The 17,223-nt window shown below is 47.3% G+C and overlaps 1 protein-coding gene across 1 annotated transcript in view; it reads left to right on the forward strand.

The window, feature by feature from the left end:
* ST6GAL1 (ST6 beta-galactoside alpha-2,6-sialyltransferase 1) overlaps nt 1–17,223 on the forward strand; it is a 32,581-nt gene that overhangs the window by 13,786 nt on the left and 1,572 nt on the right. Inside the window, 6 exon segments of the mRNA XM_085233240.1 lie at nt 6,944–7,073; nt 8,025–8,700; nt 11,648–11,745; nt 14,687–14,788; nt 15,606–15,666; nt 15,669–15,779. Coding sequence (XP_085089366.1) covers nt 8,076–8,700; nt 11,648–11,745; nt 14,687–14,788; nt 15,606–15,666; nt 15,669–15,779 — 997 coding nt within the window. The 5' untranslated portion in view covers nt 6,944–7,073; nt 8,025–8,075.

The following is a 17,223-nucleotide window of genomic DNA, read 5'->3' on the forward strand; positions in this document are numbered from 1 at the left end:
CTCAGAGCCCCTTAGCCTGAGCTTAGTACGGTGGCTGCATTTTGCTCTCCAGCTGTGGGCCTGAACTCCTGCTTTTTCCATACCTCCTGGCTGCCTGTCCTCAGCTGAGAAATGGGGATAGGGGCTGCCCCTTAAAATCGAGTAAAAGGAGGCAGGTTTGTTTAAATAAAATAAATGAGTAACTTTAACCTAAAGCTTGTTCTGAGCTAGATCAAAGTCAGCCTTATTTGAAGTTGGGTGAACTTTAAGCCCAGTGCTTCCACTTCTGAGCTGAGCTCAAATGTTAAGGGACAGGGAGAATGTGCCTTGCTTCAGCTTGGTTGGACGGAAGCTGGAGGTGACATGAGATCTGCCTTGCAGGCTCGAGCACCGTGTGGGAAGTTGCTGGGTGCGAGATGACAGCAGTGTGAAAACAGCAGCTCTTGCCTGAAAGCAGCCAGACCCTGCAGACTTCCTGTGAGTCGTAGCAGCTGGGGTAGCCTGTCGTGCAAGAGCTTGTGTGGATTTTGCTTGCAGGTGAAGGTAATCCGGGTTTCTAATCTGCAGATAAGCATAGAGGTCTGCTTCTGAGATGATTTTAGCACGTTGACTTATCTGTGCAAGCCATTAAGGCATTTTGTTGCAAGAGAGATCTGTAGATAGTGTTTGCTGCCCAGTCTAAGAGGTGAGCTTTGCAGTGTTCTGCACGTTCTCTGTGATTTGTGAAAGTCTGGTTCGTCTGAATGTTGACTTGCTGAGTTTCAGTCTCCTTTCTTAGAGATGGGGGAAGCCTCAGTGAAGTGCTTTGGCCTTCTCTGTTTGGGTCGTGGGCACGCAACTTTATCTAACTGCGTGGTTTCTGAGGCTTGGGTTCCTGGATGAGAGCGATGCACCATAGATTTGGTTAATGCTGAGGGCAGAGCCTCCTGCTGCAGTGCAGTCCTTTGGATCAGGAGCACATTCCTGAAGCTGCCCTGCCGATCACTCCCACACTTGCTGGGAAGCAGTTTCAAATCAAACAGGTTCAAGATGACTGGAAGGCGAGGAGAAGCTCTCCAGGATGGCCTCACACCTGCAGTGCTCCAGCGACTTGGCTGACTGCAGTTCATGGCATAGGATGCCAACAGGAGTGCAAGGATCAGCCACTCCCCGTGCTGCGTGTATGTTTTTGTGTTCTTGCTTCCTTTTAGGATTCAGTGAAGAAGATGCAGTCAGTCCTGGCAGTGCAGTGAGATGGCTGACCTAAGGACAAAAGCAGTGATAGGACAAGAGGCTAACACTGTATTTAAATAGAGCTGATCTGCGATGTTACAGAAGTAGAAATTGCTGTAGAGATAAACATGGGTTTCTCTTGGGGCACAAACTGCATATTAATGCTGTTGTGTGTGTACTCACCTCAGGCCAACGGCAGCTGTTCCTCCAGCTGTTACTAGCTGGAGAGGTGTTCTGTTGTTGGCAGTTTGCTCAGAAAGCAAGGCGGGAGTCAGGAGCGAAGTGAGTGTCATAACTGGTAGCACTGAACGTCCTGCGCACAAAAGATGCCTGACTTCTTTATTTGGGGGAGTTTCTGTGCAGAAAGAAGTAGTCTGGCTTCTTCATGGCCAGATGGCACCAAGGGGAGGGGAGAGCGCTGTGTGTTTGTGCAGCCTGCTCTTGGGAGCTGCATTCCCATCCAGCTGTGAAGGAGTCAGGCTTTGGCTAAAGCTCCCCTTGGTGCCCCATCCCTCCTCCTGGCTCTCCTGGGGGTGGGTGGGTGCCTTCCCTGTCTCTGGGAGCTCTGGGTCACACGAGAATTGTCAGCCTGCAACAACACTCTGTGCTGAACCCAGTGCTGAGCCAGCACTGTGCGGAGGGATGCAGGAATGTCTGGGCCTCCTTTGTTGCTTCAGGGAGCAACCCATGTTTCTGTTGGATTGATCTGTCTAAAGCTCTTCCTTCTCGCCTGCAAGTTGCTACCTGGCTTTGATAAAAACCACATTTGTGCTGAGGTTGGCTGTCTGGTGCTTTCCATGCTCCACTCCAAGAAAAAGGGAGGCTAAAAACTGCAGTGGTCTTTGTTGCCCTTCAGCTTCACGAGGATAGTGTTTTCTTCACTCCAGCAACTGCGTCTACTTTCCTTAACTACTTGGTTGCACTTCACTTTGTGTCATGCCCCATGACCACCATGATCCTTGTGAAAGAAGAAGCAGCAGAGGGTAACGTTTGCTGGGTGGATTTCTGTGCAGTGCATGGCATGGCTGCTGCTGGGCTCTCAGCAGGGGCTCAGCCATCAGTTCTGGATGGGCAGCACTCTAGTGTGTTTGGTTTCCCTCGTGCTTATGGGGTGCTGAGAAGAACAGCAAGGAGGTTTCAAGCAAAGCCTTCATCAGGAAACTTTCAGTAATGTTTTCTGGTTTTGTAAGTATACCCGTGAAACTTTGGGTGCAGGGGGGAGGAGTGTTTTATTAAGCTCTCGAAATGTCTTTGAGTATACGTAGAAGCTTAGATTTATGCTGAATATTTCTGTTCATTGTAAGATTATCAGCCTGCATTTTATCTTTGAAATGTCAGTGTGGGGTTAAAGCCAAGGTAGAGCTGTGCTTGCTGGTGTTCGCATCCAAAGGCAGATAGACCATGAGCTTGCTGCGTGAGGACGTGACTTGCTGACTTGCCTTGGCACAACGTGTGTTTGACATCTGCTACTGCAAATATTTTGGCTTCTGAGAACCTGGCTGCTGCTTCGACAGTGAACAATATTTGGTGTGTTTTGCTATCTGGATTCCTGCGTGTCTGTTACAGCAGCTCCTCCCGACACAACCTGGACGCAGGTTTCCTCAATAACTTTTCCTCAATAACTTGCGTTCAGTGCTAACAGCTTCCTGAGGAAATTTCTTCTCCTATACTCAGGTTCCTTGCATTGAAAGGGAGTATTTTGACTTATTTTTTGTGTGTGTGCCAGAGAAGTAATAGAAATTCATGCACAATAACTTCTTTTTGCTCATTCTCTGAAAATGACATGTTCTGGTGGGCTGTGATGGGTGCCATCGTGGGGGAGCTGTGGTGATGAGCGCTGCCTTGGGATGACGAGTTCTGCATGGGAAGCAAAGAACCAAATCAGCAGCGCCGCTGGGCCGGGCCCAGAAACAGTAGATGTGCAGTTCTGTACTCTCCTTCCAATCCCTGTGTTTGAATTGAATTAAGTTCTGCTCTGAGCAAGTTGTAAAGAGTGACTGCGGGGTCCTGGAAGAGATGGAGAGATATCACACCCACCTGCAAGAGGCTGGCGTCATGGAAGCCTTACCCTGCGGGCCTGCTGAGCAGTGCCTGGCACAAAGCTGTTTATTGTCCTGGGGGCATGGAATGCTGGTTAGGTGTCTTGGTGTGTGGAGATATTTGCAGAGGCAGTAAGTGTTGGCTTGCTGCATGCTGCTAATTTAAAATAAACAAGTGCTGCCCTCATTTTGAAAGATGAATTCCCTAGAGGAACACGTTAATGGAGAAAATGAGGAAGTGTTGTTGTTTAATTTGAAAGTGTAATGTAAAGTAAATAGTCCTAAATGAGTGTTCAAACCCTTGTCTTCGTAGCTCAGAGGAATATTTGGTGTGGGAAGGGTTATGGTAAAGCTGGCTGATGATGGAAGCCTCACTGATAAATTTGTGATGTCAGAGGGTTCCAGATTTGGCCAAAGCTACACTCTAGGGAGTCAGTGATTATTGCATGGCATTACCCACTTTCCTTCTCTTTTTTGAATTTGATCATAAAACGTACAATTTCAGCAGTTGGAAAGGTTTGTTACCAGGAGTGTTTTCCACATCTCTTACTGCAGTGAGGCTTTACTGTTGGAAAAGTCATCAATGGCAGCACTGCTCACAGCATACTCCCGTGAGTATGTGCCCACCGTGAGCTGACTTCTGTTTTATGCTGAGCTCTGAAAGCTTCTCCCAGCCCAGAATGAGCACCAGGATGTCCCTGGAAGCAATCTCCCATCAGGAGACGGCATCTGAGTGGGGACGTGCAGTCAGAGCCCTGCTTTACCCATGGGCTCTGAGGCCAGAACAGTTCCCTTCCCTGCCCCTTACTGTGAATGAGAAATATCAGGCAGGCAGCTGTGAGCTGTGACCAGTATAGGAAGCAGTGTTGTGGTGGAGCAGTGCTGGTCCCAGCAGCCAAGAACTTGTCCCTGTGCTCATGCAGGCACTGTGTGAGCAGCCCACCAAGCAAGGTGTGTGCCTTGCTGAGACAAGCATGGTATTCCCAGCCTAATCCCAGGCTGTGTGGCTTCTTCATGTGTCATCTGAAATTTAACCACGTTCCTCACTTAAAACACTTCTGCTCGTTCTTCACTTTTTTTTTTCTCTTTTGTTGCATGTGTGGATTTTGGAAGTGCTTACTTCAGCGCGTGGCTCAACAGCTGTTTTATTTTCACAGTGCATTGATGTTTTGAGAAAAAGCAAGGAATTGCTGTGAGCGAGTCTCCTCTGTTTATCTAATTACCAAACGGAAACATATGCAGCTGAATTAACAGGCCAGGTTGGACAGAGCTTCAGAGAGAACTTCTGAACCAGCTCTGGAGGAACAGAGTGTTCACTTTCATTAATGTATTATCAGCTTTCACCTGATGTATTGAGTCTATTAAAAAATATGGTTTCTTCCATTATAAAATGACTCAGTCACAGCTTATTTACAGTTATAGTCTTGATAATCTCTTTCCACTGGACAGGAACAGGAGATTTTAAGAACAGATGGGAATTTTAGATAACTTCTCAAATCCTTTTATTTTTTTTCCCCTTTTCAGTTTCCTTGGGAGTATCACTTTATTTTGAGTAGATGGAGTCCTGCTCTGCACTTCCATCTCAACCTCTGTTTACAGAAGAGGATCTCATTTCAGATCTGTTTGCCTTTTTCCTCTTTTCTTGATTTAAGAAGTTAGCAAGCCCATTGAAAGGGAAGCAGCATGCTTGGGTTTTCAAGTGTTTGGTGAGAGCCTTGGGAAAACCCTGAGCTGTCATGGGGTAAGAAAGTTCCTGTGCTGGGTTAGGAATTGCCTGGCAAGTAAGAAGCAAGACGTCAAATTCCACAGGGCTCCCACAAGCTAATATCGTTCCTAGATACCTGCTGTTCTACTGCAGTAAGTGATCTGAGAAGGAGAGGAATGGCAAGGCGTGTATCCTGAGGGCTACTGGGACCAGAGGGAGAACTGGAAAACCACAGAGAGCCAGCAGTCCCAGGCAGCTGGGCAGCACAACAGCCAAGGATGCTGTGTTAGCAGAGGTGGCATAAAACTCTGTGGTTTTGGTTTGTTGCCACGGGACTGCTTTGAGTCAGCCCCACTTGCAACATGGCCTGAAGTTATTGCAGGCAGCACAGAGCTGGGGCCTTGGAATGTGGCCCCAAAGGATAGGTGAATGGGCTTGGGAGGTGAACAAAGCAATCCAGCTGTGGTTCCGCAGGGTTGCGTGGCCAGAGTATGCGTCCTGGGGCATCCTTGTGGGCTGATCCCTAAGCCTTTTACTGATCACTATAGAAAACAGATAAGAGTTTGCCAGGCTATTATGTCTAACACAGTGGGGCTGCTGTGGTAAGCATTTCTAGGGCAAATCTACTGTGGTCATGGAAATGCAGATTGCCAGCTGTCCTCCTCTACCCGGCTGGGGCAGCTGTTTTGTACCACTCAGCAGGCACCAGCACCCTGAGCTGGGGTTCTGGGCCAGGCCAGGCTGCAGCTCCCTGCAGGGATGAAAGCCTCCAGGATGCTGGAGCAGGCAGGTTCTGCCCACCTGGGCGGTTAAGCCTGTGGGTGCTATCCTTGAGAACAAGCTGCCTTTCCCCTTGGTAAAAAAAAAAAAACAGCCTCTTTGCTTACAAGTCAAAGCAAAATCGCTGTTCCCACTGCAGTGGTGTGCACAGTGATCAGGGTGGGGATTGCATTGTGTGAAGCACGAAATGTAAATTTTTAGGCTCCTCTGGGTGCTCCTCACTATGGGGAACATGAGCTGGCAGTGCTCAGACATGCTACTATTGCCTACATCTGAAGGTTCCTGGAAGTCAGCCCCTCACCGTGTGTCAAGAAGCACAAGGTGAATTAAGTCTGGCTAGGAGCCTGCCCAGGGTGCGCTGGAAGGGAGGTGGAAGGAATCTGGGAGCTTTGCTCTGAGCTGGTTGGTACTGCATGGCTCCGTTTGGGGGTTTCTGTTTCTCTATATATAGATTCTGAAAGCACTGCTGTCTGCAGCGGAACTGCACGCAGAGGGGATAGAAGGATGCCCACCAACTGTGGGCTGCTGTGTGAAATCACTGAGTTTCTCACAGTTTCTTAATAGAGTTAAAAACATGAGTAGTCAGCATTAGGATGCATAGAATGTAATGCTACGTACTGTAGCATCTGTAATTTAGCTTACATGGCATTGTCCTGACTTGGTGTTCTGCAGAAGCAAGCTACTTCTTGAAACATATCACCCTGTGAAATCTTGCCTTCTCTTGCTGTGTTTCCTTGATTAGAATGAAGCTGTGAGGTCAAAAGAAGATTTGTCTAGACAGTTATTTTGTGAGGGCCTGTGCATAAAGTAATATGTTGTGATTTTTCATACCTCTCGCTCTTTCTTGCTCCAAAAAGGCCAGGAGTTGTCTGCAGTTGTGTTTGAGGAGGAGCACCTGAATTGCTGAAGAACAATTAGCAAGATGTTTTCTTGGGAAAAGTTAAGTTTTTTCATCTCCTTTTCTCTTAGCAATGCTCACTGCACATATTAACCATCAGCACTGGGGTTTTTACTTCACTGAGAGAATGGACACCTGAGCTTTTACAAAGCTGATATGTTATTAATGTTTCTGCTGCTGACCCTTTGTGCCCGGATAACAGCTTTTATGGGACTGCTGCACTTAACTGAGAAAATGCACGTTCATTCCCAAACCACGAGGTTCTTCCATGATAGTTTTATTTCTTCTTATTTATTTATTTATTTATTTGTTTGTTTGTTTATTTTGCAGGTGTTTCTTGAATCTCTTCAGCACCTCATGCAGCTGTTGTGTTTGGAGATATCCTGCCTTAAATCCTGGACAAAAGTCTGCCAACAGTCAAAAATGACTTGAGTGGAAGAGCCACTGTTTTGTCCAACAGGTAGGATGTCGGTAGTTGGTGGCTTCTGATATGTCACAGCTCAGCATAGCTTGCTGTCAGCAAGCTGTCTGCGGAGGGAGTTGCTGCTGGTGCCGTGCTAGGGCAGATAATGATCTCCTGAGTTGCACTGGGAGGTGGTTTGTGTAAAACTATTCCATTGGGGAATACGGTTTTTTACAAAAGACATGAAGGCAAAGCCATCTGAAAGCCATCTGCTGTTGGAGTGCTCCCTTCTATAGCACAGCTGGTGGGAGCTGGAGGTGACTGCTCACACAAGGTGCTGCATAAGGAGATGGGCAGTGCTGTACAACAGGATCTAGCTTTACTACCTGTAAGGATAACATACCTTGCATAATATTTATCAAAGAGCATTTGTGAACACAGCCGTGCAGTGGCTTAATTGACTCCCAGCAGCTGGTTTCCCACCAGGAGCATGCTCAGCCCACTGAGGGTTTGCAGAAGTTCCCTGTGTAGTAGCTAGCTGTCAATTGATGAAACTCCTGTTGCTCATGAACTCAGTTTTTTTTCTGCACGGTTATGTGCCTCATTATGTGCTTTGTTAGTGTTCAGGCTTGTAATGAAGTGATAGCTCTGTTCTGGAAATGCTGCTCGTGGGATTTGCATATTGGCTGATTGGGATGGGAGGTGAAGGAAAGGAAAATGGAGGCCTACATTCCTGCTGGTGTGCTTCTAGCTGTGTTAAACGTGTTTCAGAGACAGCAGCTCCAGGTCACTGCTACATTGCACGTGATGGTTAATAGCCACTTCAAGTCTTATTTGCTTGACATTTGAAGTGGTGAACTTTTGAAATGAGACCTTTAAATGGGTTGAGGTGTTAAAATTGCCCCTACGTTCTCCCTCTTCCCACCCACTGCCTCACAGTGCTGCCTGTGATTTTATATGCATGTGTGGATGTGCATACACCCTTGACTGAGATGTTCTCTTCCCCAGGACCAGCTTCCTGCCCTGTGCTCACTGTCCCATTTGGATGCAACATACACTATGGTTCACATCAATGTGCTGAAAAAATTTATGTGTGTTCTTGTGGTGTTACTGATAGCTCTGACAGTTTGCCTGTGGAAAGAGACAAGAGGAAGCTATTATGTTCCTTTCAAGAATGATGATACACAGGTTCACAGGACTTTGGAAAAATGGAACCTACTTAAATCACAGGGCCTCTTCCACGAAGCTGCTGGTGAAATGGGTCAGATGCCTAAAGCTTTGCCAGATGACCAAAATAAAGTAAAAGGCATCACCTCTGGAGTAGTGGAGAAGTCCAGGAAAGCAGCAGACCATGTGAAGGTATGGGATAAGGACAGCTCATCCAGAAACCTCATACCCAGGCTGCAGAAGGTCAGGAAGAATTACCTGTCCATGAACAAGTACAACGTGACTTACAACGGGAAGATGAATGCTGCTAAACTCAGCCCAGAGAAGCTGCTGTGCCAGCTGCGGGTCAGGGTGAACGTGACCATGATACAGGGATCAGATGGGCCATTTAATTCCTCGGAATGGCAGCACTACCTCCCAGAGAAAAGCCTCAATGCAACAGTGGGCCGCCTGGGTCGCTGCGCTGTTGTGTCCTCAGCAGGCTCTCTGAAATCGTCTCACTTGGGACCGGAGATAGGTTGGTATTTTTCTACTAAGATAAAGTCAAGCAATCCCGTTTTATAACTTGCATGAACAGAAGAGACCTGGTGTCACGCTGGAATCTATCCTTGCAGTTCTTTGATGGTGAACAGTACAGGCTAGGAGGAGATGGGAATAATGACGAGATAGTCTTCTCCTCTCTGAGTGTGTAGGCTGCACATCGTAAGCTTCCTTACGATGCTGTAGGTGACAGTGCCTGTGAGTGTTAGCCTTTGGGCATGCTCCCATGAGCAACCACTGATAGCAGCAGCAGTTTCTCAGAAATGAAAAGGATTGTGATAGAAAACAGCTGCAGTCTTAACTCTGGAACCTTGTAAAGATTTGGGTATGGTGTAACACTGCTCTTCCTTAGAAGGAAAACAGTAAGTAAAAATATTTAGCCAAGTGGGTAAGCCCCAAGAGGGAGTGCAAAGGATTGGACTGAGTTGAGAGGATGTGACTTCTGTGCAGGTAGTTCCTTTAATAGTGAGTCCTTTCAACTTTCATGGTTGTGTTGACCTCACCAGAAAGTAGAACTAATACTGAATACCAGGAAGAGGTTTGGCACCTCAAATGTTTGTTTCTTGAGAGGGTGTGGGGTGGGTTGAGTAATGCTTATGTGCTCATTGCATGCTCAACAGGCAGAAACTTTTTTTATTAGGAGAAACTCCTACAGAGAAGGAAGTAACAAAAACAGAAAACAAAACAAAACAAACAAAAAAACAAAAAAAAAAAACCCACAACAACGCAACTAAAGCACAAAAGGGAGAAAAAAACCCAATGAACACAGTCCTGAGCAATCTGCTCTAGTTGACCCAGCACTGAGCAGAGGACTCAGTGGCCCTGGGCAGTCTTCAGAGGTCTCCTCTGACTCTGTTTATTGCTTGTGATCATCCAACAGCGTCACTGCCTCACTGAGCCTGCAAGGCAGCTGAGTGTGAGTGGCCCAGCAGTTGAGGTCTGTTCTGTGCTCCGGCCACAGGACGGGACAGACTTCGGAGGGCTCCATTTGTTGTATGCAGTTTGGTGATACTTTGCAAAGTCCTGTCTGCCCATATTGATCTGAAGTCAGTGCAGTGAGTAACAAATGCTGAAGCATTGGTCTTGTACTGTGGATTGTAAAGAAGTGAGCGTGAAAGCTAAAGCACTTTGTATCTTTAAGGAAGCAGCATCAGGGTCTGTCCAGCCTTCAGGTCTGGGTTTTATGCTTGGCAGAAAATTCTCCTGTGGCTGCAGTCCACTTAGTTCACTGCTTATTGTTTGGGACTCTGTGAAGATTCACACTGCACTTAACTCTGCAGGAGGAGTATGTATGGTTGCTCTCCTGTAGAAATTGCTTGCAGGCTTCAGTACTTCAGTGTGTTTGTAAGTTATCAGCTGGATCAGGTCCTTTTGGCCTGTACTAAGCTGGAAGTAGGGTCCATCCTCTGAAACAAGTAGACAGATAACCTTTTAATACATTATTCAGGAACAACTGAGGGAAACCTTTCAGCTGTAGTGGCAGGGTGCTGTAGGGAGGTAAGGGTTGTGCTGGCACGTGCCCAGAGGCTGTCCCTAATGGGTGCCCCTCAGGGCAGGGGGCAGGTGCTGGGTGAGGATGAACTGCATGAGCTGTGTTGAAGTGCACTGAAGGATGTGATGAGAAGGGCGGTGGCAGCATTAACCAGGGCAGCACTGCCTCCTGATACAAATTGCTGCTGACAGTTGTTTGATGTAATTGTTTTAGCCTCCTGATGAACTCTTGAGGCCAAGTAGGTCGAATACTAGGAAGGCAGACCTGACTTTGAGCACCTTCCTGGGCTCAGAAGTGACCTGATCTCTTGTTTGATGCTCTCCTGTCACCGTGCTGGCTTGTTTCCAGCAGTGTTTGTGGTAACTCCTGTGATGGGATCACTCAGGAGCTGAGGATGCTGTCACAGCACATTGTAATCCAGCATGCAACTGCTGGATCTGGGATGCGAGCAGCCAGGCAATGGATGGGCTGTGCCTCTGCTGCTGCAGAGTGGAGAGCATGCCAAGTGTGCAGAACAATGTCTCTGTGCCTGCAGCCTCCTAGTCTGTCCCCTGGGCTGAAGCATCAGTCTGTTCCAGATCACACTGAATGAATTCTGCAAAGGTCACTGTGTAACGTGCCCTGGGCAAATGCCATTAACCCTGCTGCCATCCCAGTTAGCAGGCCTTGTGTCTGAATCACAAACTGGCACCTTTTAGCTCAAGCAGGCATCTCTGCTAATGATTCTGCATGCTTTTGGCTGCTCGGGAGCCCAGTCTCACTGCAGCTCCTTCAGTTGAGTGCTGTGAATAACGAGGGATTCAGGAGTGCACCTCTGTTTGTGTACAGTTTTCCCCAGTTTTGGCCTGACATATTTCTATGGAGGAAAAATTGTGGTTTGGTTGGGGGAAGGTGCCGAAAAGGAACTAAATCTTAAAATGAAGCCTTTGCTTTGAAGCTTGGTTGAGCACAAGAGACTGCTGAATAATTATTCATTAAAGGGCTGGGGGTATTTTGTCTCTATAATCACATTAAATGAGGACGAAGGGTGGTAGATCAGAATGGAGAGATCCTGTTTAATGGGCAGTGCTTGTCTTGATGAGTTCTTGATGATAACAAGGTCTGTGAGTTACCAGTGAAAAACCAAATTGAGGAAATGCCGAGCGCAACACAACCACTGGGAGACAGACAGGATGCCACAATGAGTTCATCAAACACTGTTTTTAAGTGTACACTTGAGGTGTAATAGTGCTTGGTGTCTGGCTCAAGTTGTGCGTGTAAACTATAAAATCATAGAGTTATCAAGGTTGGAAATGACCTTCAAGGTCATCACGTCCAACCGTCAGCCCGTGCCCACCATGCCTGTTGGGCTGGTACACGTGGTCACATGGAAAGTCTCTATAGCTCCAAAGCCAGCTGCTAGCTCACTGCTTTCACTCTGTTCTGCTTTCAGACAGCCATGATGCCGTCTTGCGGTTTAATGGGGCTCCTGTCAAGGGATTTCAAGAAGATGTGGGTCAAAAAACAACGATCCGTCTTGTTAACTCCCAGGTAGGTGTGATGAAAGTTCAAACAGACCAAGCATGGCACAGCTCCATGTCTCTCCTCTGCTTGGGAACCGAATCATAGAATCATAGAATGGCCTGGGTTGAAAAGGACCACAATGATCATCTAGTTTCAACTCCCCTGCTATGTGCAGGTTTGCCAGCTACTGCATCAGGCTGCCCAGAGCCACATCCAGCCTAGGTGAATCCAGCTGAATGGTGGGGAATGGCCTTCCTCCTAACAGGGACAGGGGCAAACCTTCTCCCCATTGCTCAGATACCTTCTAAGGCTCCTGCATTGAAATTAGCAAGTGCTGGAGGTTGTGCTGCTTTTGTGCTCAGAGATGATGTGTATAACATATTAGTAGGCTCGTTAAATGGCTGAAGATAAGTGCCCAAGAAATGCACTTCGGAGCGTTTGCATCCTGCTGTGCTCTGCTCTGCAGCTTGCTCCTCTCAGTTCCCCTGTGTTCAATTAGCAATCAGATGTGGGACGGTTTGTCCTTGTTCAGCCAGTCTTTTTTTGGCAGCCACATCTGGCAGCTCACATCCTTCCTCTGCCCTGTTTGACCTTTCTGTATTTTATCTTCTTCCTTCTGTGCGCTTTATGATGGCAGATAGGCGTTATCACTTGAGAAATCTTGCTCTGAAGAAAGCGCCAATTGCTGCTCTTCCTGTGATACAAAGTTGTTTGTCAGTGAAAATATGTACATGACCTGGGTTATTTGCACAGGGAGGAAGGTAACACCATGACTGCATGAGTGTAGGATAGCACCAACAGCGCCGTGTGGCCGCTCCAGTTTCGGGTTAAGTGTGAGCACTGCTGCTGTCCCCCTTGGCAGCTCGTTTTGGCTCCTGCCACTGATCCATCCTCAGTCCAGTCCTCAAATGAAGGAAGTGGGATGCTCTGTATTTAATCTATCAAACTAGTTTGTGTTCATTGCTGTCCCTTTGGCATGGGTGGCCAGTGGTTGCTTAATAGTTGTAGCCTGGTCTAGTATTAAATGGGGAGGTTGGTGGCCCTGCATGTGGCAGGGAGGTTGGAGATTCATGATCCTTGAAGTCCCTTCCAGCCCTGGCCATTCTGTGATTCTGCTGTTCTAATATATTTTCTGTAACAAACATAACCAGCCAGATTTGGGAACAGTACCCAGTTGTTAGTTTGTTCACAAGTTGGAGATTTTTACAGTACAGTGGGGTATCTTTTGCATCTGTTAAAGAAGGAAAGATTAATGAGGTGATCATAGTGTCAGGGAGAAGTTTGGGATCCTCAGAGCCAAGGATGGGCTTGTAGGTCCACAAGCTTGGTGATTGTTCTAAATAGAGAAATTCTTTAATGTTCCCTTGCCTATTTTCTTAGACCTTGGCTGTTCCCTCTGTCCTGCTTTTTTAATGGCATGTGTTCCTGTAGTCTTCTGCAAAGCATCAATTTGCCTTGGGAAAGCTCTCACATCTTACCGAAATAAGGGCTGAGGACACTGTGGGGGGAATACTAATGTCGTTATGTAGGACACGATTCCTTTCAGCTGAGCTGACCAGAGAGCAGATTACCAAGGGTTTCCTCCTAACTCTTGTTTACAGCTCTCTTTGGCTGTGACTGAGAGTTCTCTGCCATCACTGCATTTGCTGATATTGGCGTTAATGAGTCTGCAGGGAGAAAAAAGGAGATAGTGCACCCATGGAGTGAAATAAGGTGATAGCTGAAAGAGAGCATGTTTGGATTACGGGGCAGAAACTGCAGTAGCTGGAGAGCAGGAGCTCGTTACGATCTGGTGGGTAATTGTACCAGGAGGGTAGGTGCTACACTAGCCAGATATTTGCTAACAATGAGTTAGCTAAAGAACAACTTCAACCAGTAAATGAATGGATTAGTCAGCTAATTAGAATCAAAAAACTGAGCAAGACAAATAAGTTGTGTAGCAATTTAAATGGTGTTTAAGTACCTAGAAAGAATCAGTCCCTCTATTAACAGAACAGATAGGCACTAAGGTGTCCCGGAGCCAGAGGCCCACCTGGCCTCTTACAGCTGGGCTTTGGTGCCTCTGGGCAGCCCTTTGGAGGCCGGTGTGCCTCTGCTTGGCCCACCTTTGCTTCCTCTGCTGCTCAGCTTCTCTTGAATCCTCCTTCCACGTGTTTCACATAAGCTTTTATTTTCTTTCTTTTCTTCCCTGGAAAAAATTCCTGGAAGATTTCCAGCCTTTCAATGGAAACAGGAAAGTGAAAACAAAACGCCAGCGTTCCTCACCCTGTTTCTGCCCCGTGGCATCCCACCCTTACCCAGCTGAGGGGCAGCCCGTGGCAGCTGCCTGGCCCTCCAGCAGCACTGCACTCCAGCTTTGGGGCACGCTGTCAGCAGGCGACCTAGATACTGCCACTGCTGCAAGGAAATGAGGCCACGCAGTGCTCGTGGTCGAGGGAAAGCCTAATCCTCTGGAGCTGGAAACAGATGTGAGGAAACCCAGTTTGCTTTTCGAGTAATAGACATCTGGGCCAGCCGCAGTGTCCCTGAGCACTGGTTAGCAGAGGCAATCGGTTTGATGCTGGAGGCAGCCTAGATACTTCAGGGTAAATGGAGTAGCTCTTAATTAGGCCCTCCGAGAGCATGAGGAAAAGGGGAGCTGATTTTTATGACAGTGCTTCTCTTAAGCACAGCTTCTAAAGAACTGCTGATGCAAGTTAAGCCTGAGGGCAGGAGGGCAAAAGAGCAGCCCTTGTCTCAGTGGCCTGTGCTTGCTTTTCAGGGCAAACCCATGTTAGTGCAGGTTGTTGGAGGCTGTACCAGCGGTGTATGGGTGGCTGCAGGAGTCGTGTCCTTGCCTGTGTGCTGTGGGACATGCTTTGGGAGCGGCAGAGGGGTGGCTGTAGCTGTGCTCAGGGGGCTTTGCTGCTCCACCGCTGCTGACGCTGATGGTGTGTATCAACGTGTTGTGTTTGTTGTGTCATTCCAGCTGGTCACTGTTGAGGAGCAGCAGTTCCTGAAAGATGCTCTGTATAACACTGGAATCTTGATTGTCTGGGATCCAGCGCCATATCATGCAGAAATACATGAGGTAAGGCTGAGGTTTCTATAAATAAGATCAGATGCATGCTTTGAAGTGCAGCTCTTAGCTCACATCTTCCTAATATAAACAGCCACTCATTTTGAGGCCATTCTTGTTTACGTCTTCCTCATGTGTTATGATGGGATTGGATAACTCTGAAGATGTAAGCTAATGTCACCTCCCTGTGTTAGATTTTCACTTGTGGGCATTGCAGTCCCTCTGGCAGTACAAAAGTACAAATGTTTTGCCCAGTCCCACATCTCCAAGTGGTGTAAGGATGTATGCACAGCCCGTATAAAGTCAGTGGAACCAGGATGGGGTATTTGTGGCATAGGAAAAGGTATCAAAATGGCTTTCCAGAAACATATGCCCTTCCAAGTGTTTTTATTGAAAGTAGGATGTTATGATGCAAATGAGCCCAGCCTGCTTGAGGAGGTGGTGCTGTGGGAACTCTCCTGCAGCATGGGATGCTTTGTGCTCAGAGTGGAGAGGCACAGGGGTCTGCAACGCTGAGACAGAGTTCTCAATATCATTGGCTGTTGGGGTTGCAGAGTGAAATGATACAAGACAGTTGATCTTATATAATAGTCCTTCTCTACCAGAGGGAGGAGATATGGGTTTCCCCCCTCTGTTCACTAAGGCAAGTCCCCTCAAAGACTTGAAGGGCAGGTTTGGTTGGGCAGCAAGCAGTATGTAGAGATCCAGCAGGAACTTTTCCTCTTGGCAACAGCACATTAATTCACTGATAGCCTTCCTGTTTGCCATTGGTTGTAGGAAAGGGCATGCTGCAGATAAAACCATCTGACCTCTTGTTTCCGTTTTGCAGTGGTACCAAAAACCCGACTACAAGTTTTTTGAAGCCTACAAGTTGTATCGTATTAGACATCCGAGCAGCCCTTTTATATCCTGAATCCAAAGATGCAGTGGCAACTCTGGGATATTCTGCAGGAGAATTCCCTGGAGCATATTCAGCCTAACCCACCATCTTCAGGAATGCTGGGTGAGATAACTGCCTTCTAAACTTCATGTTCAGCTTACAAGGGTTCTTTAGAATGTCATTTTCAAAGTCAGTTATGGATTTGTGTTGTATGAAGGCTTATCAGAATTGCTTTTGCAGTGCTTGTCTTATGGCAGAATTCAAGCATTATGTCTCAAAGGTATCATTTTGGTTGTGTTAAAATAAGCAGCATTCCTCTGGAACAGCACTTATAAACATGGCCTGGTTCCATGTGGGGATAGGTGAGCAGAATGCAGCATCGAGATGTTCTTGAGGATTTCTGGCTCCTAAAACCAGAGCAGTTCAACCATGTGGGGTGCAGAGAGGAACATACGGCTCCTGTGGGTTCAGATCTTGTCAGGGAAATAAGTCTGTTTACTGTAGATTAAATCTGAGTGGTTACCTAATATGTGTATGGAAGAAAAACATATAGCTAAAGGCCTAGTCACAGCACAGGGTTGGGGTGGTCTGACTGACCGCTTTGATTCAGTATGCTAATTTCTATGTCAGCATGCTAAATCCAGGCTCCCAGCAAAGAGGCTCACTTTACATTCCCCTGTTGCAAAGCTTTTCCTTGTTTTCAGCAGGTAAATCTCATGACTATGTCAATTAGAAGGAGCAGACTTCTCAGGATTCACACGTATGTTGAAGTCACAGTACAGAAGTGTGGCCTCGTTCACTATGTGGACACCAATCTGTTGCACTTCAGCCAGTTTTCCACCGTTGCCTCTGCTCCCATCTCTGCCAGGCACCTTCTGTATCTGTGTAAAAAGATGTGGAGCTGTTGGAGCGGGTCCAGAGGAGGCCACAAAGATGACCAGAGGGCTGGAGCACCTCTCCTATTAAGATAGTTTGAGGGAGCTGGGCTTGTGTGGAGATGAGAAGGCTCTGGAGCAGACCTCACTGCAGCTTTCTAGTAGTTACATGGAGTGGATAAACAGCAGAGAGGCTGACTTTTTACGTGGTCCGATAGTGACAGGACAAGGGCTTTAAACTAAAGGGAGATTTAGATTAGATATTAGGGAGAAATTCTTTACTCAGAGGGCGGTGAGGCCCTGGCACCATTCCTGAAGGTGCTCAGGGCCAGGCTGGAAGAGGTCCTGGGCAGCCTGACCTCATGGGGGCAGCCAGCCCACAGCAGAGAGCTGGAACATAATAGGCCTTAAGGACCCTTTCAGCCTAAGCCATTCTATGATTTCTGCCAGTTAAACACCTCGTTTTCTTTGCCAGCCTTGCTCTTGCCCTGTACCAATTACATCATCACACGTGTAAGACAATTGCATAAGAATACAGCCATGTTATTACAGCATGGCTGTCACTGAAAACAGCTCACTCTGGTCAAGTCCATCAGCTGTGTTGCAGCTGCACCAAACAGCCCCATCCAGCCTGGTGTGTTTTCTCCCACTTTCAGCTGAACTTAGGAAGGAGGAAACCCTTCCCTTTGGAG

The sequence above is a fragment of the Meleagris gallopavo genome, chromosome 11 (genome assembly GCF_905368555.1).
Source record: "Meleagris gallopavo chromosome 11, MGAL_WU_HG_1.1, whole genome shotgun sequence".
Lineage (NCBI taxonomy): Eukaryota > Metazoa > Chordata > Aves > Galliformes > Phasianidae > Meleagris > Meleagris gallopavo.